Here is a 25,411-nt window from a genome sequence, read left to right as displayed (position 1 = left end):
CAGGTGTGGCGATGAGAAGGTCATTGATAATTTCACGATAAATTAGTGATGGTAGCATTTATTGGGGTGAGTTGAAGAGAGAATAAGAGGAGAGGAAATAGAAAGAGGAGCGGATAACGACAACAAACTTTTTTATTATGGTGAACAAGGAGATTCACTGGGATGGAATGTGAGTTTTAAGGTTTATGCCATTCTTGATAGTAACTTCATAGTAGCTTAAAAGTCCATCATGAATTCATTTTCAATATTGCCTTTATTTATAAGCATTCTGTTTAGAGCTTATTACTGAATATTTAATTCATAATCCTATATTATGTACATCTTTATCATTGTTTGAAAAAATTAGCTGTAGTGTTTCTGAATAACTACTGATAGAGTCATAAGTGGGCCCATAGAGATATTACAATTTGGTTTTCTTTCACATCCTTTCTTTAACTGATATTTTGATCATGCATCTCTCTTATACTAGTATATTGAGCCAGTTGAAAGTAACTGCTTTTATATTAGTCACTAGTAATTTGGGCCCAAATTTGTAGCCATGAAAATCTGTATGTCGTCCCTTCTAGTAAAATGATTCAACATTTTTTTAAAATAGACTTGTGTTTTTATTACAGGAAAGACAAGCAACAGTGAAAAAGGAAAAGGGTGGTTCCCAGCAGCCAAACAAAGTGACCGACAAGAACAAAATGCAAAGAGCCAACTCAGTCACTGTGGATGGACAAGGCCTGCAGGTATGATTTTAAAGCATAAATTTTAGTAGCTTTCATATTTGTCAATGCTGTGCTCTTAGCGGGGCGTGTGTTAAGGTATCAGTGCATTTACTTACTGTGCGGAATAGCTCAGAAGATGTCTTCAGAAAAATCTTTACTAATTTATCAACACATCAGTTTTATAGTTGATTAACAGAGTGACATTCTGGCCAGATTAATCATTTATGATGTTATGTCCCATTTTCACACTTGGTTAGGCATGTCTCAACAGGAAAGGAAAATATACATCGTTTTTTAAACAGTTTATGCTAGGCACTATAGTAATATTTTATGTTTATTAAGTGAATTTGCTTTATAACATATGAGATAAATATTATTCTTAATTTTTCTCAATAATCATATGATAAATATTATAATTATTTACTACTTTTGAAATGAGTATATTGGTGTTCAGAAGTAAAATTATGTTTAGGGCCTCACAGTTAGTTATTGGTAAAGCTAATTTTGAATGAGGGTCATCTGAATTTATTATGTGTTTTACCTCTAAGGTACCCTATCTCATTGGCTATGAAATTTTAACAGGTATATAAATGCTAAATTCCTAACCATCTTCTTCTTCCATTTACTTTTGCAGATTGATAAATAAAAATCATACCTGAACTAGAATGATAACTTTTCTCCTCTCAGTCTCCTAAGATTTTAATAATCAGACCATACTTTACCCAGATTTTAAACTAAAATTAAATGTGTGTGCAGTGTTTTAGAAGCTTTACACTGACATGTCACTATAAGTTGCATTTTTTATTCAAAGATGATTGTAAATATTCAATCTTATTCCAACTAAATAAATTGCATTAAAAACAGTAGGTGATTAACATTTTATGTCAATGAGTTTCATTCCACTAGCCAGACAATAAACTTTTGATGCTTTCTGTGGCATATAAAAATATCAGGGAAAGTTGTTAAGAAGCAAAGTATAGACATCAGCCCTTACAAAACAGTGGCAAATAAATATCTTAATGCAATCATCATTATCTTATTTTGAATTTAAAAATATTAGTTCATAATTAGGTAAAATAGACTGTTTCACATCAGTAGAATGGAGTAAAATATGATACACATAGGTATTAACAGAATTTTGGGGATAACATTTAAAAAGGTAAAATACTAAAATCTTGGATAGCTATTTCATGCAAAATGGTAAAACAATTTTTGTGTGGTAACCAATTTTAAAATAATAAAATGTTTGTTTATCAGCAAAAATAAATAGATGTACAAGAAAACTACTTTTTGTGAGTTTTAAAAAATTATATCATTAGAAATATTGAGTTGCTTTCCATTTTGCATATAACTCAGTGACAGAAGAGATCTACACTGCTTAAAGAAGACTATTAATCATAGTTAAGCACATTCATCTTACTTCTTTGCAGCTAACCAGCATAATGATCAGGATTATTATTTCTAATTAGAGGAAGTAATAGATCATGTATAACCTTAGGATGAGTCTCATTAATTAACCCGAGTCTTAGGGGACTTCAAATAGAGGTGGTTAGGCACTCTGTCTTTGTCATCACCTACACCATAGGTTTACTTTTAGTGCATATGATCAAGTTTAAGTGAAACTGCAACTTCTTAGCATGCAGGAGCTGTGAAGATACAGAAGACTCCCCATGTGAAGCAATAAGTAGAAAAATAGAACAATTGTTTAAAGTGTATTAAACAAAAGTTACCCTGTCCCTAATTATTCTTTGAGAAAACTTTTCAAATAAAAGGATCGAAGATCAAAAAGGTGTAGTTTGAAATATTCTTAACACAAGACAAAGAGGGGAGCTTTATACTGAAATACCTAAAGTAAACGAGTGTTGTCCCCACCACAACTGCTTCTCCCTCTCCCTACTCTTTCTTATTTGCAGTATCTCCTTTTTATAATCAGCACAAGACTGAACTGCACAACACCTGTGCACTATACACAACCATATGGTGTATGTATAAAAATTAATTCCCTTTCTTTGATTGGTGTGTGTGTGTGTGTGCGTGAGTGTGTGCATTGTGTTTTTCCCACTTTGGGCTCAGGCCTGTTGATTCTTTTATAATCAGTTCTTCATTGTCATTTTAACTCCCTCTCTATGTCCAGAATAATTTGAGTATTACAACAACTTTGAGTACTACAACAACTTTTAACATGAGTCCCTGTCTCCTTACATATAATGTACTAGTTTATAAGTAATATGGGACAATGGAGAGAAAAAAGGTAAGAAGTGTCAGGACAAAGGTTAGAGTTGTCTATAATTTTATGTAAGATGGCTAGATTAGAAGTGAGACTTCAGGGACACCTCAAAAATGATTGACTCATGCAATTGAAAAGATGGAGAAGGATCTCCATTAATAAGGTTTGGAGAGAAATTTCTGATGCTGTTAGACATCTAAATGGAGATGTCAAGTAGGCAGACAGATATGTGAATCTACAATTTAGGAAAGAAGACAGATATGAATTTGGAAACGAAAGGCATTTTGATGGAACTTAAAGCCATCATTTAAAATGAGGTCACTAAGGGAGCAGTGGTTGACCTGGGATTTCAAATCAGCCTGATCCTAAAGGCATGTTCTTTAATATTTACTGTATGAAATTGCCTCTCTATGTGTGTGAATAAGATTTCCTCTGATTAGCTCTATTCTCTATAGAGAATAATCTAGTATGAAATGTTTCCTTGTGAAATGCCTTTCACACCTAATTTATAATTATACTTCAAGATTTTAAGTACCACACATGCTATAAAATATTCCTTGAATACTTTTTCCTGTTATTAATATTTTCTAGATTATTTTGCATTACCCAATTCTATCTTTTCTTAAAAACTGTTTTGAGAAGCATCAGGTTCTGTAGAGATGCCTCAAGTCCAGTGGTAGGTGATGTGAGACTAGGAGTTCAGGGCATTTTTTTACACTTTAGACAGAGTAACTCACCTTTCATATGTTTTATATAATCTTCCATTTAAAATTATTTCAAATGCTATATAAATATTTACTTACAAGAGCAAATAGTTTTAGGATAACCACTTTTTTAATATATTCATATTTTTGTCTTCACCCTCTCATTCTACCAAAATCTTTAACAAAACAAATGTGATATTTTAGCATGGCAATAAATCAGTTCAAAATAACTGAGTTGTACATCTTATTTCAGAATTATTGAGCAAAAAAGAGAAAACACTCTTGGACATAGATAATTTGTTGTAGAATTATGCTCCTGAAACCTGTATAATTTTGTTAACCAGTATCTCCCCAATATATTCAATACAAATAAAAAAAGTTAAACACATTAAACATAATTTTTGAAAGGAGAATTGTTTGAATATAAAAAATTAACTTTTTTCATGTTAAAGCGTATATAAGATGTAGTTAGTTCAAAAAAGAATTGGTAAAGTTGAATATAAACTTGACATATTAGTGTTGTCTGATCCTGATTCCATTCAAGTTTCACTAGTTGTCTCAGTAATGGCTTTTATAACAAAAGAAACTAGTCTAGAATTATGTTATTGTCTTGATTTTGAAGTTGTGTTATATTTATGTAAGAAAATGTTCTTGTTTGTTTGCAATCCTAAAGTAAGCAAAAGTGATGAAAAATCATTTTGGCAACATACTTAGTAATTGTTCATAAAAAAAATGTTTCTACAGTGTTTGCACATTTTCTGTAAATTTGGAATTGTTTCAAAATATAAAACACAAAAAGATTATTGTAAGATATTTCCATAAAACATAATTCATAGAAATCAGATATACTCACTTTCAGAAACTAAGGAAAGTGTATTTCTTTAGTCTATTTAAATTCCTTTAAGTATATAAGATTTGCATCACGATACAAATGAGCTCCCTTAGACTGAATTCTGAATTCTAGAAGTTAGTTCTTACCTGATTTAGACAGCTCTGGAAAACAAGATCTGGAATCCTACCTATATAATAAAAGGCTAATATGCAAATCGACTGAGCAGTGGAATGACCAGTCGCTATGACACGCACTGACCACCAGGGGGAAGACACTGAACGCAGGAGCTGCCCCCTGGTGGTCAGTGCACTCCCACGGGGGGACCGCTGCTCAGCCAGAAGCCGGGCTCACAGCTGGCGAGCGCCATGGTGGTGGAGGGATCCTCTCCCGCCTCCACAGCTGCGCTAAGGACCCCTCAGACTATGAGAGGGTACAGACTGGGCTGAGGGACTACCCTTCCCCCCCCCCCCCCAGTGCACAAATGTCATGCACCAGGCCTTTAATAAAATATATTGATTATACTAATTGAAATATCACATCTAATAATACCTACATTTCCCCATATCTCAGACTATTAAGTTACATTACAAAAGGATTAACTGAAAAATGCCAACATTTAATAATGAGAAAATAAAATAATGAGAATAAAATAACATGAAATATAGAGGTTATTCATACACTCTGAAATCAAGTTTCTGTTGTTATTCACTCAGGGACTAGAAATAATTACAAATTTGATTAAGGATAAAGTTTCTCAGCCTGGTTCCATCTGTATGTAGGTCTTTTCCCCTTTGGATCTTGTTTTTTTCATATCAATTACAGTTAGGTACTGCAGAATTTAACAGGGGGAAAAGGAAGGAATAAACAAAATATAACAGTGGTTCAGACAAAATGATTTTTTTCTCTCTGTCATGTAAATGAAGTCCAGAAGTAGGACCTTTAGAAGCAGGGCTAATAAGGCAGTTCCACATTTTCATCAGGTCTGGTTCTATCATTTCCAATCTTCACCTATGATGTCTTCAAGGTCACCTCATTATCAGTGATGGCTGCTGGTCCTCATGATAGCAAATCCTATGCTGGCATCCTGAGAAAGTAGACTAGAAGCTCTCACTCTTCCTTTTTAAAGCGCCTATATTGAGTTTCCATAGGACACTTTTGGTACTAGTCAGCTCAGGCTGCTATAACAAAATGCCATATACTGGGTGGCTTAAACAACAGATATTTATTTCTCACAGTTCTAGAGGCTAAGAAGTTAAAGGTCAAGGTGCTGGCAAGAAGCTGGAAAGTGAAAGGTCAAGGTGCTGGCATGTACATTCTGAGGCCTCTTCTCTTGGCTTATAGATCACAGCTGTGATTAGAGGGGGCAACCTTTCAAAATTACCCTTTGCCCATCATTTTTTCATCAGGGATAAAGAGGTATATGAGAATTAAATAGCAATAGCAGGTGCTCTACTACTAAGATACTGATTCTTATTTCAGGACTAGGGGCCCAGTGCACGAATTCATGCACCTTAAAAGGAACTGTGGGCTGTGAGGCTGTGGTAGGCACAGGGGCAGGTGTTGGCCCATCCTTCAAGCCCCCACCTGGCCCCTCCAGCCACGGCCCCCGGTCCTCTGTCCCCTGTCTGCTGGCAGCCCTGGTCCCACCACCACTGCTCCCACGCTCTGACAGGGCCGGCCATGTTCGCACCTGCTGATGGCACGAGGCGATTGGGGCTGGTGCCAGCAGTGGGTGCATGCAGTGGCTGCTGCCCCTATCGACCCTTGGGAGCAGGGGGAGGTGGAGAAGCCCTCAGTGGTGATTGGGGCCGGCAGCCGCCGCTTGCACCTGCTGACAGCGCCAAGCTATTGGATCTGGCACCGGGCATTGGAAGTTGGTGCGAGCAGGGCCAGTGCTGGCAGTGGGTGTGAACGGCCACTCTGGTGCTGGCAGTGGGTGCGAGCGAGGTTAGTGCTGGCAGCAGGTGCAAGCACTGGGCGGGACCATGGTGCGCAGGGGCAAAGAATTTTCACTAACCACCAGAGGCTTGCCCCGGTGACAGCGACTGGTGCCCTGCCTTGGTCTGGCGCCCCTGCTCACCTGCTCCACCATCATGCCACGGCCTACGCTTGCCATGTTCTGTACATGCCCCCTGGTGGTCAGTGCATGTCGTAGCGACTGGTTGTTCAGTTGTTCGGTTGTTCCGGTTGTCTCACCTTTCGGTTTATTTTCATATTAGCCTTTTATTATGTAGGATTATTAAGGAACACAGTATTCGTTTATTTTTAACTTGTCAGAATTGAAAATGGCTCTACAATACTGTAGCTCTTTGGCTTTACAACCTAAGAACTCTGCCTTTGGTCTACTGGTACCTAAATTCACTCTGCTGCACTGGCGTTTTCTTTTTGTCACAAAGTTTATAGAATTTAAAGCTTTCTGAATGAGCATTGAAAGAAATGCCATATCTGCTTGGAACCTTGACATTTCTAATATAACACCATTAAATGATCCCTTAACACCAGTCTTAATGGTGCTGATATGTAATCACCTATCACTTCTTAAATACAGGTTACAATAGATCGGGTGTTTTATCTGTTAACATCATTATCAAAGGGGGACTATTCCACAGTGCCTGAGAACTTACAAATAGATATGTTAATTTGGTGAAGTTTTATCTTAATATAGTTTTATTTTGAAACCTAATTTCTTATAAGGGGATATATGAAGAAAGATTGTTATTGGTTTTATTATTCCTATATTTCCATTTTGGGTATTTGACTGTTGTATCTTGTAGAGTAGCATCATTCTTCCAAATCTTTTCTTTCTCTAAATTATGAACTACTTGCTCTATTTATCCATTTATCCACTCATAAAAATGAGATCAGTATATTTTGTATTTTGAGGTTACCTACATATTGTAATTTATTCTAGTGGGATACTTATTTGATAAATAATAATCATTTACATATTTCATTTACATATTTCAATAAATAAATATTTTTGAAAGGTTTTCTAAAACATGTTTTCAAATACATTCCAAATATTCAACCCAGTGTGATTTAATATCCTATATAATAAAACCCTAATATGCAAATCGACCAAATAGCGGAATGACTGGTTGCTATGACATGCACTGACCACCAGGGGGCAGACACTCAACACAAGAGCTTCCCCCCGGTGGTCAGTGTGCTCCCACAGGGGGAGCACTGCTCAGCCAGAAGCCAGGCTCACAGCTGGCGAGTGCAGCGGTGGTGGCAGGAGCCTATCCCACCTCAGCAGCAGCGCTAAGGACACCTCGGGGGATGTCCACCTGCTGCTTTAGGCCTGAGGGTTCTGGGACTGTGAGAGGGTGTGGGCTAGACCAGTGGTCGGCAAACTCATTAGCCAACAGAGCCAAATATCAACAGTACAACGACTGAAATTTCTTTTGAGAGCCAAATTTTTTAAACTTAAACTTCTTCTAACGCCACTTCTTCAAAATAGACTCGCCCAGGCCGTGGTATTTTGTGGAAGAGCCACACTCAAGGGCCAAAGAGCCGCATGTGGCTCACGAGCTGCAGTTTGCTGACCATGGGGCTAGACTGAGGGCCACCCCCTCTTCTCCCCGCCCTCCACCCCACCCCAGTGCAGGAATGTCATGCACCGGGCCTCTAGTAGTCTCATATAATGGTAAGCTGAGTGTGGAGTTTGTGGAGGATCATCCCAAAGTGTATTGGGTTTAGAGTTAATGATTTGCTCAAAATTTGTTTCTTTACCTTGAGATTCTCACCTCTACTTAAAAATAAGGAGTGAGAATTCAGATCAAATGCAGAAATCAGCTAAAACCCACATCTGGTAGCATTGCTATTTTGCCTGTGAAATCTTTGGGAGTGGTATCTGATTCTCTAACAGGAGGAGAAATAAAGGTGTGTTCAGTTTTTCTTCATTTTGGCTTTTAGTCAGGGAAGAAAGGTATGTGTTACATAGTAGCACCATGGCTCGACCTGCAGGCACTTCTACACGTTAATTGAATGAGCGCATTTACTAGCACTCAGGGAGACACGCAGGAAAGTTACTGCAGATGCAGCTCATTCATCTCATCTTCCTACTCAATTAGAAACAAATCAGGAACAAAAAGCCTTGTCCTCTTTTCAAAGGGAAATAAAACAGAAACAGAATAAATTGTAATGAAAACTAGTTTGATAACAGAAGGACAATTATGAATATCTTACACAACCTTCTCATAGAGCCAATGTGAAGATTTTAACATTTTTACCTTGCCCGTGGTCATTAGAAAAAAACTCATTTCACTTACGAATGGGAGAGAAATGTGTTGGCAGAATTTTTCATCTGAGATTGTTTAATCCAGCAGGAAAAAGGACATGCCATGGTTGGTTTTGTCATATTAAATATTTAAGGATACTTTCTAGGGTAGAAATAAAAACAAATGACACTTTGTATCTATTTTGAAAATGTAAATGATTGAAAATTTTGATCTTAATATTGAGAGGATTCCATTAGTTGTAAATGTTTATTATTAAAATACTGTTTTGTCAAACTGTATTTAAATGGGAGTTATATTGGTAGGGGTAAAACATTTTTAATATTTTACTTCTTAACACTGAAGTCATGTAAAATACAAGAGTTCTCCTTTACCATAGTATCAAAAATAATGTAACCTCCACCAATAAAGTGCTACCACCTTACTGTGTAAATTTCTCTTCGTGGGATATGTCACTACTAAATATGTTTGTCTGTCTGTTTATATTGCCTGTTTCTCCACTAGAACATAAAATCCAGTAGGACAGGCCCTCTTTCTGTTCCACGGAGAAATGAGAAGTGAAGGAAGCAGTGCAGGGCACACCGTAGGGACTCGGCCAATTTAATGGACGTCAGATTACCAAATAGTCCAGAATACCTGGACCTGTAGTCTCCAAGCAGGAAAACAAAGCTCTGTGGAAACATTATGTGAAATGGGACTTTTAAGCTGATAGGTGCCTCAAACCATCTTATTCACAAATGGTTGGGAAGATGGATTCCACACATGCCACAAAGTGCAGGTCTTCCATAAAAGTATATATACTATGATTATTTTTTATTCTAATACTAGAGGCTCAGTGCACGGATTCATGCACCAGTGGGGTCCCTCTGTCCTGGCCTGTGCCCTCTCACAATTCAGGACTGCCATTTAGGCCTGATCCCTGCAGGCCAGGCTGAGGGATCCATTCACCAGGCCTCTAGTATGCATATAAGATCTTTGGTTAATCTCTTCCCGCCCTCCCCTTCTGCCTTCCCTCTGAGATTCACCAGTCTGTTCCATGTTTCCATGAATGTGAGTTGAGCATCTGCCCCCTGGTGGTCAGTGTGCATCATAGCTACCGGTTGAATGGTTGGCCAGTTGCTTAGGCTTTTATATATATAGATTTCCCCCAGTATACGCTACTGTATTCTGGTTGGTTTACTCATTGTCCCAAAAATTTTTGTTTTCATCTCATAGTTATTCCCACTTATTCCCTTCTCAAAGCTGCCTTTCTCTCTGTCCTATACCTACCTAGCTAGAGCCTACCACTCTTTGTGGAGTGAGCATTCCTGTTGATATGTATGTGTAAAAAACACAGTGATTAACTGAATAACTAAATAGATCGGTGTATCTAGGTATCCACATTTAAGAATGAAAGAGCCACATTTTTGAATTTGCTAATTGGTATTCCATGATGTAGAACTAACAGTAATTTGTCTATATAAAAAACTTTTCTCCTAGATCACTCCTGTTCCTGGCACTCATCCACTTTTAGTTTTTGTAAACCCCAAAAGTGGTGGGAAGCAAGGAGAAAGGTATGTTTTTTTCAAGTCATATTTCTATGTCATATCTATGTAAATAGATTAATTAAAATTGTGGTGTACAGTATTTAGAAAACATTATGTCTCATGGTTTACTAATTTTGATGTGAAACAAGTAATGCTAGAATCTATCTGTAGTATATTGGTATGACCTCTCCTTATTTTTACAATTGGAGTTTTAAAATAATAATATCCTTTTATACACATTTTTATCATAGCCCAGATATCTGAATTTTCTCTACCATACCTATCACTCCTACCCCTTGATGGTCAACAGGTGAATTCAGTAAGCTATTACCCAGTACTGAGGAACACAATTGATATCCAGCTTCTAGACAAAGATTATAAAGATATCCTGTGAGTGCATTTAGTAGAACATGATGCCATATTTCCCAAAGAAACACATACATTTAATATAAGTAAGGATGAGCTGCATTTTCAGGTATTTCAATAGTTGGGCGAACAATACAAAAATGTCATTTTTTTAATGGAATTAATAATTGATTCATAATATTTAATAAAAATTTGAAAATCACCTCATTGGGGAATAAATCTTATATCCTTCTAAAGAGTATAGTTATAAACAAATATGTGGTTGTATCTGCCTTAATAATTTCTATAAGTTTTTACTACTCTCAACCAAATAAGGAGCAATAAGATTAAAAGCACTAACACAAACATCATGATAATAAAACAGAAATTACCTTTGAGGTTACCAAATAATGAAGTTCAAGTATTTCCATGAACCAAAATTTTGTAAAGCAATTTCTTTCCTACTATTTAACTTCCAGCTGTAGTTCAATGAAATGAAGAATATTCTTCACTTTTCAATCAACAAGATATTATTTCTGTTTAAAATTTTTTTCCTTTTATCAATATTCAGATTCATTTCAATGCCACAAGATAAATGCTGAAATGAAAATGTTTCTAATAAAGGTGCTAGGAAAGTTCAGAGGTGAAATGACTGAAACTTCTTAAAACTGAGAAGTCTTTGTAGAAGAACTAGCTTTTGAATTGGTTTTGATATAAGTAAATATTCGCCAGTGAAAGAAGAAAGATTTGTGAAATGGCATGGCATTTTTTAAGGAACCATGAGATAGTGAGGTTAAAAATTAAGGGGGAGGAGGGACAAAATGAGACATAAACTATTCCAAATATAATAAAACATTTTATATTGTGAATAAATTCACTCTAACCTTTCATCTTGGAAATAACTGTACTTAAACAGCAATATAGAAGAGGGCTAGCGAGGCATGATTTTTATAGAACAGGTGAAAGAATGTGAAAGCCAGAGTTAAAGCATGAGATGGCTTAGCCAAGTCTGATAGACTAGAGCCCCAATGCATGAAATTCGTGCAAGAGTAGGCCTTCCTTCCCCTGCTGCTGGCACCAGCTTCCCTCTGGCACCCGGGACCCGGGCTTCCTTCGCAGCCCCGGCTTCGTCCGGAAGGTTGTCCAGAAGGACGTCTGGTCTAATTAGCATATTACACTTTTATTATTATAGATATTACTTAGATACAGGATTGTCCACATCCAGGTTCAGGTGCTGGGAAAAAGGAGAATGACTCTTAAGATCTTTGTTGAAAAACTAGGTAATCTGATTAATCAATATTTAGAATGTTAGGGTTCTTGCAGATTTGGGAATTGAGGAGTAGGGATAAAGCAGATATTACATAGTGAATTTAGACAGTTTCTGCTAGCAAACATTATAGGAATGTGTTTGTAAAAATACATGGGTTAGCAAAAGTATGTTTATAGTGTGAGTATGCAAATCAGAGTTTATTCTTGTATTATTATTTATTAATTATTGCATTATTCTCCATATGAACAACTGGAAACTCACTTTTGCCCACACTTGTATATAGTAATATTGTACATGAATATCAAATTAATGTAAAAACACTAAATTTTTTCACTTTTTTTTTGTCTAAGACTTCTAAGCATATGGGCAATATATGTGCTTAGAAACATTTCTCTTTCATTTGTTGTAAAAAGGTTGATTTCTTTCAGAAAAAAATGAATTTTTAAATATGTGATATTGAAATGTTTAGCAATTTTAAGACCTGAATGGTTGTTGATGTAAAATAATTAGGCAGATGTGGTCACTTTCTTTGCTTGCACAAAAGACTCTGTTAGGTTGGCTCAGTATCCTATAACTTTCACAAGGATCTGTTAAGAGAAGTTATTTAAGTAATTTTATGCTTATAATTTCAAAATATTTATTTAAAATTTAACTAGCTAAATAATATTTAAACGGACAATAATGTTTAAATGCATATACCTATATAGAATATCATTATTTCTTTTTATAAACTATACTAGAGGCCCAGTGCATGAATTCATGCCTGGGTGGGGTACAGCTGGCCTGGTCCCAATTGGGGCTGATCCGGGCTCGGCCTGTTGGGAGGAGGAGTTGAGAGGAGGTTGGCCAGCTGGCCCGCCCTGATTAGGGCCTGATCAGGGTTGGGTCGGCTAGAGGGAGGGGCCACAGGCGATTGGCCAGCAGGCCCCGCCCCCCATTGAGGTGGGGTGCTGATCTGGGGTCAGCAGCCAGGGGAGGGGCTGTGGAAGTTTGGCTGGCCAGCCCTGCCCCCTTTTGGGGTAGGGGGGGCTATCAGGGGTGGGGCCGACTGGGGGGGAGGAGGTGTGGGCTGATCAGAGTGGTGGGGGCCTATCGGGGGTGGGGCCGGCCAGGGTAGGGGCTACAGGAGGTTGGCTGGCTGGCCTCACTCCTTATTTGGGTGGGGAGTATGATCAGGGGTGGGCCAGTCAGGGGTAAGGGCCGAGGGGGGGTGCAGCTGCCCCCCCCTTCAGGGTGGGAGAGGCTGATCAGGGGCGGGGCTGGCTGGGGAGAGGGGCCATGGGAGGTTGGCCAGCCAGCCCCACCCCTCAATCAGGCCGGTTCGCTGGCTGCAGTGGGCGTCACAGCAACTGTTTGTTCTGGCTGTTCTGGCATTCAGTCTGCTGGCTTTTTATATATATAGATTGCTTTGTAATGACTACTTAGCTTCTTTTCCTAAAGGAACCACTAGTTTCTATTAAGCTTTCATATTCTTAATAGTATTAATACAAAATTTATCAAATGTATATAATTATTACCACATATATATATAATATTGAGAGGTGCTATTTATTTAAAATGTTGATGTACCACTATTTTTTTTCTTTCATCTTTTCATCTGTATAGAATTTACAGAAAATTCCAATATCTACTAAATCCTCGTCAGGTTTACAGTCTTGCTGGAAATGGACCAATGCCAGGGTAAGTTCAAGGATAATGTCATAACCATTGACTCATTTAATAAATTAATTAAATAAGCCTTCCATACCTAAAAATAATGTTACTGAATATAGCAGCTAGATCAGTATATCAAAAATGACAATAACATAGAATATCAACTACATAAGAGAAAGCAATGCAGATGCTGTTTTTCAAAATAGCCTGCTTCAAATATGTTTTCCTCCCTTCTAAATATTGTGAGGTAATATTAATACTAATGCTAATAATAATAATTTCACATACAAATGCATACACACACACTAGGGTGCTTCAACTTCTAAACCATCTGTTTGAAAAACGATTCCCCTTGTAAAATATAGCATAGAAATCTAAAGAGTAAAGAAAAGGCTAGTTAACAAAGAAGCAAAATCATAATATGATTTTATTAACTTACTACTTTCAAAATCTAATGAGTATCATCTCTTTTTAGATACTTTGTTGTTAATAGCTAAGATATAGTAAAATGAAATCATTTTTACGACAGAAATCATATACTTTTGGTGTCACAAATATGCACTGAAATAAATTGTCCTTAATTTGGCCTCATTAACTAATTAATGTCATCTTCTTCCACTGACCTGTTTTCTCTCCTTCACCAGGAGAGCAAACATTAGACCAGATGAGTGGAGAGAAGCTCTGTATAACCTTACACGAGCTTCTTTTTTTTACAAACTGTATGATTAAAATACGCCTCCTAGGTTATTCCCACAAACTAGAAATCAAATATTGAAATTGTACTATTTTAAGTGCTCAGAATAAAGTTTATACTAATGTTTCTATGTTAAATAAATATCAGTGCAATGCAATTATTAGCACAGGTCCCCATAGTTACATTTATCTCTTTCTTGCACTCCCTGCTACTGTCCAGGGCCCCTTTTCAAATGCCAGAGCAGTGATCTGTGGAAAGCACTTGCTTTAAAGGCAGGTTCACCACAAGCATTTAGTTCAGAACAATGCCATTGTCAAGCTCCAGACTCCAGAGTCTAAGGATCATGATCAGATTATTGGGTAGGTGAGCCACACACAGGAAGTCCTTATCTAGATAACGACAAACAAAAGTAAAGTCTTGATATTAACAATTATAACCTCAGGCAGGATGGCTATTTTTCTCCTTTATTAATAGTCTCTGAACTTAAAAGAAGTAGGTCTTATTCTGCAGAATTAAAAAATTGTGCAATAAAAAATTTAGTCATTCCAAGATCTCTGTCACTCCACCTAGACTGCAGACATTCAGGATTTGCCCTGTTTCATAGTTGAATGCAATGCCTACTGACTCTGCTAATCACAAGCCTTATAACTTAAACTCTCCATATCTTTATTATCTTTGTTCTAAGAGAAAAATAGTAGCTGCTTTATGGGATAGTTCTAAAGTTAAATTGGATGATGCCTATAAAATGTGATTATCACATAATATGTCCTCAATTCATGTTATTTATTATCAATACTACTTATAGGAATTAATTAATTAATGACATGACCACTTTTTTAAGTATACGTATGTATATATTGATTTCTGAGAGGGAGGTAGAGATAGAAACATCAATAATGAGAGAGAATCATTGATCAGCTGCCTCTTGCAGGCCCCCTACTGTGGACAGAGCCCACATCCCATGGATGTGCCCTGACTGGGAATTGAACCGTGTCCTCCTGGTTTATAGGTCAAACACTGAGCAATACCAGCCTGGCAACATGAACAGCTTTTAGCTCTATGTAAATATATTGCCATAACATTGCTTTTCGCTTTGATTTCTCATTTTATATTTTCCTTACTCTAAATATATACTACAGGTTGCCTTTCACTCTTTTAATTTTAGGCATCCTATTATCCTCCACTTTATTTTAATACTAGAGGCCCGATGTAAGAAAGTCATGCAAGAGAAGGCCTTCCTTCCCCCGGCTGCTGGCACTGGCTTCCCCCTGGCACCTGGGACCCAGGCTTCCCTCTGGCCGCTGGCAGGCAACTGGGACCAGCTTCCCTTGCAGCCCTGGCTTTATCCAGAAGGTTGTCTGGAAGGACATCTGGTCTAGTTAACATATTAAGTTTTTATTATTATAGATTGAAAAAAATAATGTGTGTACTTATAAAAATCCATACTACAATAAATATTATTTAGAAAGTAACCTAGAGGCACTACCACTCCTTAGGAATTACCACTGAGAATTGTTTGTATGTATACTCCCAGAACTTTGTCATAAAATGTAATGTATGTACGTAATGTATTCACATATAATATATTCATATATAATACATTCATATTACACATATATGTTGTAAAGATACATTTTTATATTACTTAGAATAGTTCTTCTTTTTAAATATTTTTATTGTTTTCAGAGAGGAAGAGAGAGATAGAAACATCAGTGATGAGAGAGAATCATTGATCAGCTGCCCCTGCACACTCCTTCACCGGGGATGAAGCCCACAACCTAGGCATCAACCAGGAATCAAACCGCTTCCTCCTGGTTCATAGGTTGATGCTCAACCACTGAGCCCCGGGCGGAATAGTTCTTTTATTATATTCAAAAGCTTATGATAAATATCAGTTACATTATTTTTAAAAGCTATACAATATTCCATAGTTTTGTTAGCCATTCTATTATTATTTTTAAGTATATTTTTTAAAATATATTGTATTGATATTTTACAGAGAGGAAGGGAGAGGGATAGAGAGTTAGAAACATTGATGAGAGAGAAACATCGATCAGCTGCCTCCTGCACACCTCCTACTGGGGATGTGCCCGCAACCAAGGTACGTGCCCTTGACCGGAATCAAACCTGGGACCCTTCAGTCCGCAGGCTGACGCTCTATCCACTGAGCCAAACCAGTTTCGGCAGTATATTTTTATTGATTTCAGTGAGAAAGGGAGAGGGAGAGAGACATAGAAACACCAATGATGAAAGAGAATCACCAATCAGCTGCCTCCATTATTGGGGATCGAGTTGCAACCGCTGCATCGTGCATGTGCCCCCACCGGGAATCGAACCATGATCTCCTGGTTCATAGGTCGACACTCAACCATTGAGCCACGCCGGCCAGGCTAAGCATTGTGTTATTGATAAACATTTAGAATGCCTATACTTGTAAATTACTGTAAACCGTGTTAAGTTAATATCTATCAAATTAGGTTTTTTTAAAAGCATATTCAAATATATTCATTGAATAGATTGATATAGATAGAATTGTTTATTTGACAATATTTTCATTTTTAATTATATAAAGTTCTGCCAAAGTGCTATACAAAAAGTATGTACTAAATTACAATCCTAGCAGCAGTGTATAATGCTGATTTTCCACAACCTCTTTTAAATTGGCTATCTTTAGCAATTTCTATCTTTGTCCAATGTGACAGGCAGTTCAATGACAATGAGCCAAAATAAGTAAACTGATAGTAGATGATTATTTCAGTATCCTTTAAGAATGATGATGTAGTGACCTATTCCTATAATTTAATTAGAAAGAATAATAGTTTACAGTGTAGTCCACACTAAAATAGAATATTTATGCAATAACTAAGTAAAATGGGTAAAGATAGCTTAACAATAACAGCAAGGGTAATGTATTCAGCGTATATTTATTCAAATGCCTACCAGATGCCCCTAACAAGTTTTAGCATTCTCAAAGCACATTGAGCAAAACAGACACTTTCTGCCCTCCTGTGCTTATGTTTTAGTAGAGGAAGGAAAATGAAACTAATAAAATATATATTATGTCAGTAGAGAAGGTGAATTTAGTGGGCACTGGCAGTGAGTATTCTGTGTTATTTTTTTAATAGGCCAAGCAGGGAAGAACACCCTGAGTATAGACATGACAAAAAATATTAGATATAATATTTATGTGGGGGAGTAAGGGAAATGGAGGAGTAGCAAATATATATACTACTTCAATAAAGGAAAAATAATAACAATAATGCAGAGTATCGCAAAAGTAGGTTTATAGTTGTTCATATGGAAAATAATATAATACTTAATAAATGATACAAAAATAAACTGTTTCATGTACTCACAACCGTAAACCTACTTTTGCCCCATCCTGTAATCTGTGAATAGTACAATGTAATTTATTTGCATATACATTTTGTTTAAATCTTAAAACAGTCAAATGAAGGAGATGTTAATTTCATTTTAAAGCTAAAAACATGCTCAGAATGATTAAATAATTCTCCAAGGCTATTATTTAATGAATTAAAAACTAAGGAATGAATGACTCTAGAGAAAACAGCATGGATTGAGTAAATTAAGAGGGTGAGATAGAGAGGTCAATTTTTCAACCCATTAAGCAATCAATTTATGGAGAGTAAGCTGGTCTGACAGTCACATGGGGTTTATGTTTGGGGTAGGATGCTGCTGAAGAACCAATGATGACAATTTTTAAAGAAAACAAGAATGAATAAGAGATGACACAGCATCATGGAATAGAAGAACAATGGTGAGTCAAATGGACAGTCAGGCCTTCACCAGAAACAGTGCGCTCTGTGGTAAACTTTTCAGTCACTGGCATATTTTGAAGAGCTTTTGTAGGCTTCAATGTCAAAATATTTGAAAACTTAGGAGTTAGACAAATTGATGTAGAAATATAACTGGTTTAGGAAGAATTAGAAAATATGATTTTTTCCCAGTAATTATTAAAGGAGACTGATAAATTCATACTGAAATTTAACTTGTAAAAACTGATGTAGGAAAATTAGAAACAAAATTTTGTTCAATAATTATTAAATAAATTAAAATAATTATATAAGATCTTTCTATTCAAAAAAATAAAAAAGGAAATCAAAGACTCACCAGAATAGTCTATTACAAGTGCTACTTAATTTATGGAACTTTCAAAATTCTACAAATGCTTCCAAAAGTAGAAAATGAAGGCATACGGTGCAATTTAGTTCATGAGATATAATTTTGATAAAAATTAAAGATGGTATCAAGAACAAAAATAGACTATTGTATTCATAAAATTATATGCAAAACTTCTAAACAAATTATCAAACCAGTTCCAATTGCCTACAAAATTATTAATAAACAATACCCAATTTAATACATGAATGAATGAGAATGCAGAAATATATAATTTTACTGATTAAATGGGATCATCCATATCAATATCTCAAAATATGCAGAAAAAAATTCACACTAATTCATAATAAAAGTTATGATAGCAATAATAGAAGAAAGCTTTATTAACCTTATAAAATGAGTCATTCAGAGATGAAAAAGAAAATCCCTACAACAAATATCACCCTAAACAGGGAAACCCTGGAATTATCCCATTTAAATTCAGTAACAAGATATGTTGGTTACCTGTGAATACACCAATTCAACAATATATTGGTGCTTCAGACAGCACAATACAAGGATAGAAATAAAAATCATAAGAATTAGAGATCACCAATGGGACCATTGTTATTAGCATATGAAACTGTTGTTTACATAGAAATCCAAATGAATTTATAAACAAAGTATAGGCAATATACAAAACAGGAGTAATGTGTCTATTTAAAAGATTAATATATAAAAGTCAAATATATTTGTATACACCAGCAACAAAAACATTAAAATTAATTTTAAAATACCATCATTGACACTTAGGCTGTTTCCAAATCTTAGCTCTTGTAAATTGCGCTGCTATAAACATAGAGGTATATATATTCTTTCTGATGGGTGTTTCTGAATTCTTGGGATATATTCCTAGAAGTGGGATCACTGGGTCAAATGGTAGTTCTATTTTGAATTTTTTTGAGGAAACTCCAAATTGTTTTCCATGGAGGCTAAACTAGTTTGCATTCCCTTTTCTCCACAGCCTCGCCAACACTGGTTGTTATTGATTTGTTGATAATAGCCATGCAGCAGATGAGTGGATTAAAAAGCTGTGGTACCTCTATACAATGGAATACTATCTATACTAATAAAAGGGTAATATGCTAATTAGACTAGATAGACTGGATGTCCTTCTGGACATCCTTCTGGACAAAGCTACAGTGGCAGGGGCTGAGGCAGAGGTGGTTAGGGGCAATCAGGCAGGCAGGGAAGAGTGGTTAGGGGTGGTCAGGCTGGCAGGGGAGAGCAGTTAGGGGCATGAGACAGGCAGGCAGAGGCAGTTAGGGGTGATCAGGCAGGCAGGGGAGAGCAGTTAGGGCCAATCAGGCCAGCAGGAAAGCAGTTAAAGGCATCAGGCAGGCAGGCAGAGGGGTTAGCATAATGCTCTCTAGGTCCATTTTTGCTGTTGCAGAGTAAATAACACCTAATAATAAAAGTACTTTCTATTAGGTGTTATTTATGCATGAGGTCAACCAAAAAACTCAAGCATATATGCATAACCAACAGTCACAGACAATAGGGTGGTGAAGGCTTTGGGGGGGGGGTGTTGAGAGTGCTAGGAGAGGGCAATGGGGGAAAAAGGGACATATGTAATACTTTCAACAATAAAGATTTATTTAAAAATATCATCATGAACTATAAAACAACCGAGAATAAATCTAATAAAATATATGCAAGGGTTATAAGCAGAAAATTAAAACCTTTATTGAAAGTTATTAAAGAATATCTAAATAAACTGAACAACTCTATATTCATGGATGAGTGAATTTAATTTATATTACACAGGTCTTATTTCTCCCAAAATTGATCTATAGGCTTAATGTAAACTGTAATCAAAATTATGATTAAAATTTTTATTTTATTTTAGTGGATATGTTAACTTTAAAATGCATATAGAAATGCAGAGAAGAAATAATATCTTAGATTCTTCATGGTCTGTGAGATACAGATATACTATAAAGCTATAGTAATTATAAGATTGTGTTACTAGTACAGAGATGAACAAATTCATGAATAAAACAGAATAGACAGTCCAAAGAGAAGTATGCTCATGTACATACATTTGACTTATAATGGTGCTTGCCTGGTAGAAAGTTGAATTATCCACTAGTAAAAAGATAGATTAAAATTTGTACAAAACAGCAATAAAGGAAGGAAGAAAGAAAGAGAAGAAAATTGTGAATAAGAGAGCAGAGGGTAGGGAAAGAGAATAAAAGGATCCCTACCTAACACTACTACAATAGAATTTTATAAATTTTACAATATAATATTTTATATATTTTATATAACATGCAATATAATATATAAACTATTATACAGTTCTACGTGGTGGTGTGAGACAGGGATTATGGATATCATTATATATATATATATATATATATATATATATATATATATATATATATATATATATATATATCAATATGTGATAATAGACTATAATTCCTTTCTCATACCACCACATAAAAGTCAAACGTATTCCCGGCCAGTGTCGCTCAGTGGTTGAGTGTCGACCTATAAACCAGGAAGTCATGGTTCAATTCCATATCTAGCTTGCAGGTTCCATCCCCAGTAGGGGACCTGCAGAAGGTAGCCCATCAATGATTCTCTCTCATCATTGATGTTTCTATCTCCCTCTCCTTCCTTCCTCTCTGAAATCAATAAAACTGTATTTAAAAAAAAAGTCAAACTGAAATTTTAATAGTATATGTGAATTTTCTTCTAACCATTGAGTCAGTAGTTTTCTTACATACAAAACAGACTAAAGTGCTAGCCACTTACTAAAGGTTGATACATTGGAATACATTTAAACTAAATCTTTCTAAAATGTTAAAGCAAAAATCTTTCAACTTTTGAAGATTATTTCCAAAAATTGAATCAAAATTAATAACAAAGAATTTTTATAGATCAACAAGCAAAAAATAGTAGAGAAAAGAGACAAACAATAAGAGCAGGAATTTTACAAAAGAGGAGACATAGGGAATTGGGAAGTATCCTATCTAATAAAAGAGTAATATGCAAATTAACCATCACTCCACTACACCCGCCAGCCACACCCACCAGCCAATCAGGAGCGGGTATGCAAATTAACTCAACCAAGATGGCTACAGCTACAGAGAGAGCAGGAGGGAGTCTTGGGTTTCCCTGGCGATGGAGGAAGCCAAGCTTTCCACACACCCTGGGCAGCGCAGGCCTGCGCTCCAGGCTACAAAGTTCCAATTATAGAAGATAAATAAATCCCAACAAAAATGGTGGCAGCTAAGGAGCTGGAGAGAGTAGGAGGCTAGGGTTGCCCTGGGCGATGGAGGAAGCCAAGCTTTGGAAACCCTGGCCTGCCTTGGCCTCTGCTTAAGGCCAATTATAGAAGATAAATAAATCCCAAAAGAAATGGCTGCCGCCATAGAGCGAGCAGAAGGCTTGGCTCCACTCCAGGCTACAAAGTTTCAATTATAGAAGATAAATAAATCCCAGATACCAGGGCCTCTGCATGGGTCACCGGGGGGCGAGGCTGGCCTGAAAACCACCACAGGCCCCTCGTCCAGGCCGCCCCACGTCCCAAGGGAACCCCCACCCTGATCCAGGATACCCTTCAGCGCAAACCAGCTGGCCCCCACCCATGCACCAGGCCTCTATCCTATCTAATAAAAGAGTAATATGCAGATTGACCATCACTCCAACACACAAGATTGCTGCCCCCATGTGGTCAAAGTTGGCTGCCCCCATGTGAACACAAGATGGCCACTACAAGATGTCCAGCAGGGGAGGGCAGTTAGGGGTGACCAGGCCTGCAGGGGAGAGCAGTTAGGGGCAAACAGGCTGGCAGGGGAGCAGTAGGCATCAATCAGGCTGGCAGGGAAGTGGTTAGGGGGTGATCAGGCTGGCAGGCAGAAGCAGTTAGGGGCAATCAGGAAGGCAGGGAGGTGAGCAGTTGCGAGCCAGGGGTCCCAGATTGGAGAGGGTGCAGACTAGGCTGAGGGACACCCCCCTCCGTGCACTATTTTGTGCACTGGGCCTCTAGTCTTCTATAATAATAACAGCATAACATGCTAATTAGCCTGGACAGCCAAACGACCTTCTGGATGTCATTCCAGATGTTCTTCTGGACAAATCCGCAGTGGTGGGTGCCAAGGCAAAGGCAGTTAGGGGTGATCAGGCAGGAAGGCGAGTGGTGAGGGGCAATGAGGCAGGCAGGCAGAGTGGTTAGGGGCAATCAGGCAGGCAGGCAGGTGAGTAGTTAGGAGCCAGCGGTCCCAGATTGTGAGAGGAATTTCCGACTGTCGTACATCCCCTGACTTGTCCTGGATTGAGAGAGGGTGCAGGCTGGACTGAGTCCCCCCCCCCCCCCCCCCACCGCTCCATACATGAATTTCAGGCACCAGTCCTCTAGTAATATTATAAATGTTAGAGAATATAGGCTCTTTCTAATCTTTATGTTGTTAATGAACATATTTACTGGTACAACTTCTTCTGGAAACAAAAGTTGCATATATGTTAATTCTACTTGAAAGTAGCCACTGCCCATGACCAGTAGAAGGCATGTCCAATAATGCACTTTTTATAATAATATAAAACTAACCACTTTTCAGAAAGCATATTCACAGAAATTGCATTTATCAGTAGAAATCAATAATTTGAACTGCATGTGGAGAGATCTTCCACCTAAATAAATTTTATTAACAATGCTTAGTAGCTAAATCAAAATGCAAACAATATGTTGTTTATCACATGCACATAACCCATACTTATGATTAGTGCTCATGTTTGTGAATGGGAAGGTGGGGTACTATAGGAAATGAGCATAGAGGTATATGTAAATTATCAAAAATGTTCCACCCTTGGGGTGGGCAATTGGTGTTTATATTATAATATAGGTATTTATATTACACATAATATAGGTGTTTATATTACACATAATACATATTATGTAATACAAGCATTCACAGTATAATAAATAAGGAAATACATGAAAATTTTATGTTCTAAATATTCATGGTTCTTATCAAATATTTAATTAATTTTATACATTTTTATGCATTATTTGTATGACTATAACAAAATGTTTTTATTGATGCTAATTTAAGTGAAAATATCCCTCATAATATGTAAAGAGTTTATAGGATAATGAATGAGAACTCAATGGAAAGGGGCAAGACTTTGAAGATGAAGTTCACTGAAGAAGTCACATCTATTAAACCTACAAAAATATACTCAACCCATTAGTAAAGAGGGATGTGTGATTTTATAGTCATTAGCATGATCCTCTCTTTTGCTATTATTAAAGAAATGTCACAAACTTGTTTATATGCCATGCTTCTGAGTTACAAGAAATGGACACTTACATCTATAATGGGAGCCATTTAGAGGGTCATATGAACTTTTCCTTTCTAGAATAGCCTTCAAAATATTCACATTTTCATATAAATGTGCTTAAAATAATGTTAGCTACAATACCTACTTTTTTGTAACAGTGAAACAGTAGAAAGAGGTAGTTTAAAAGAACATAAAGATGCTTTTTTTAATTTTAATAAATCTTTATTCAGATTATTACAATTGTTTCTCCTTTTTCCCCTCATAGCTCCCCTCCACCCAGTTCCCACCCCACCTTCTGCCCTTACCTCCCCCACACTGTCCTCATCCATAGGTGTATGATTTTTGTCCAGTCTCTTCATGAACCCCCCATACCCCTTTCCCCCTGAGAATTATCAGTCCACTCCCTTTCTATGCCCCTGATTCTATTATATTCACCAGATTATTCTGTTCCTCAGGTTTTTAATTCACTTGATTTTTAGGTTCACTTGTTGTTCATAATTTTTCTCTTTACTTTTTTCTTCTTCCTCTTCTTTAAGAATACCTTTCAGCATTTCATATAATACTGGCTTGGTGGTGATGAACTCCTTTAGCTTTTTCTTATCTGTGAAGCTCTTTATCTGCCCTTCAATTCTGAATGATAGCTTTGCTGGGTAGAGTAATCTTGGTTGTAGGTTCTTGCTATTCATCACATTGAAAATTTCTTGCCACTCCCGTCTGGCCTGCATAGTTTCTGTTGAGAAATCAGCTGACAGTCCTATGGGTGCTCCCATGTAGGTAACTAACTGTTTTTCTCTTGCTGCTTTTAATATTCTCTCTTTGTCTTTTGTTCTTGGCATTTTAATTATGATGTGTCTTGGTGTGGTCCTCTTTGGATTCTGTTTGTTTGGGGTTCTGTGCGCTTCCTGGACTTGTAAGTCTATTTCTTTCACCAGGTGGGGGAAGTTTTCGGTAATTATTTCTTCAAATAGGTTTTCAGTATCTTGCTCTCTCTCTTCTTCTGGCACCCCCATAATTCTGATGTTGGTACGCTTGAAGTTGTCCCAGAGTCTTCTTACACTATCTTCAACTTTTTGGATTTTTTTTTTTTTGCTTTTTGCTTTTTCGGTTGAGTGTTTTTTGCTTCTTTGTATTTCAATTCTTTGACTTGATTTTTGTGTTCCTCTTGTCTGTTTTTGGGTCTCTGTATAATATTTTTATTTCAGTCAGTGTATGTTTAATTTCTAGTTGGTCCTTTTTCATATCTTCGAGGGTCTCGTTATATTTATCAGCCTTTTCTAGGATATTCTTGAAAAGCCTTATAACCGTGGTTTTGAATTCTATATCCAGTCATTTGTTTTCCTCCATTTCTTTTGTTTGTGATCTGTTTCTTTGACGCCGCATTTTCACTGCTTCCCTGAGTTGGTAGGGTAAATTTGTGTGCTAGGTTTCCTATATGGCCCAGTGGGTTGGCCTCCCCAGTTAACCTGAGGTGGACACTCTTGGTGCACCCCTTTGTGGACTGTGTGTACAGCCTTGTTGTAGTTAAGTCTTGATTGTTGTTGGTATCACTGGGAGGAATTGACCTCCAGGCCAGTTGGCTGTAAGGATCAGCTGCATCTATGCTGGGAGAAGTTCGGTGCTGGAGACAGCCTTATAGGATTAGACTTGCCAAATTGCAATAGCCTCTGTGCTTGGCTTGGATGGGGTGGAGTCTCAGGGCGGAGCAGACAGTCTTGGCTTCCCAGCAGCCTTGCCCTTG

At 37.0% G+C, this 25,411-nt stretch overlaps 1 protein-coding gene across 4 annotated transcripts in view; it reads left to right on the top strand.

Annotated features, from left to right (window-relative positions):
- DGKB (diacylglycerol kinase beta) overlaps window positions 1–25,411 on the top strand; it is a 554,780-nt gene that overhangs the window by 215,517 nt on the left and 313,852 nt on the right. For all 4 annotated transcript variants that reach the window (XM_080663708.1, XM_080663707.1, XM_080663710.1 and 1 more), the window contains 3 exons: window positions 615–731; window positions 10,194–10,267; window positions 13,461–13,535. In XM_080663708.1, the coding sequence (XP_080519834.1) occupies window positions 615–731; window positions 10,194–10,267; window positions 13,461–13,535 (266 nt within the window). The remainder of the gene's footprint in view (window positions 1–614; window positions 732–10,193; window positions 10,268–13,460; window positions 13,536–25,411) is intronic.

This window comes from Plecotus auritus (assembly GCF_963455305.1).
Source record: "Plecotus auritus genome assembly, chromosome: 4".
NCBI classification, from domain to species: Eukaryota; Metazoa; Chordata; class Mammalia; order Chiroptera; family Vespertilionidae; genus Plecotus; species Plecotus auritus.
Note: the sequence above shows the minus strand (reverse complement) of the source record. Positions and strands in the feature narration are given on the sequence as shown.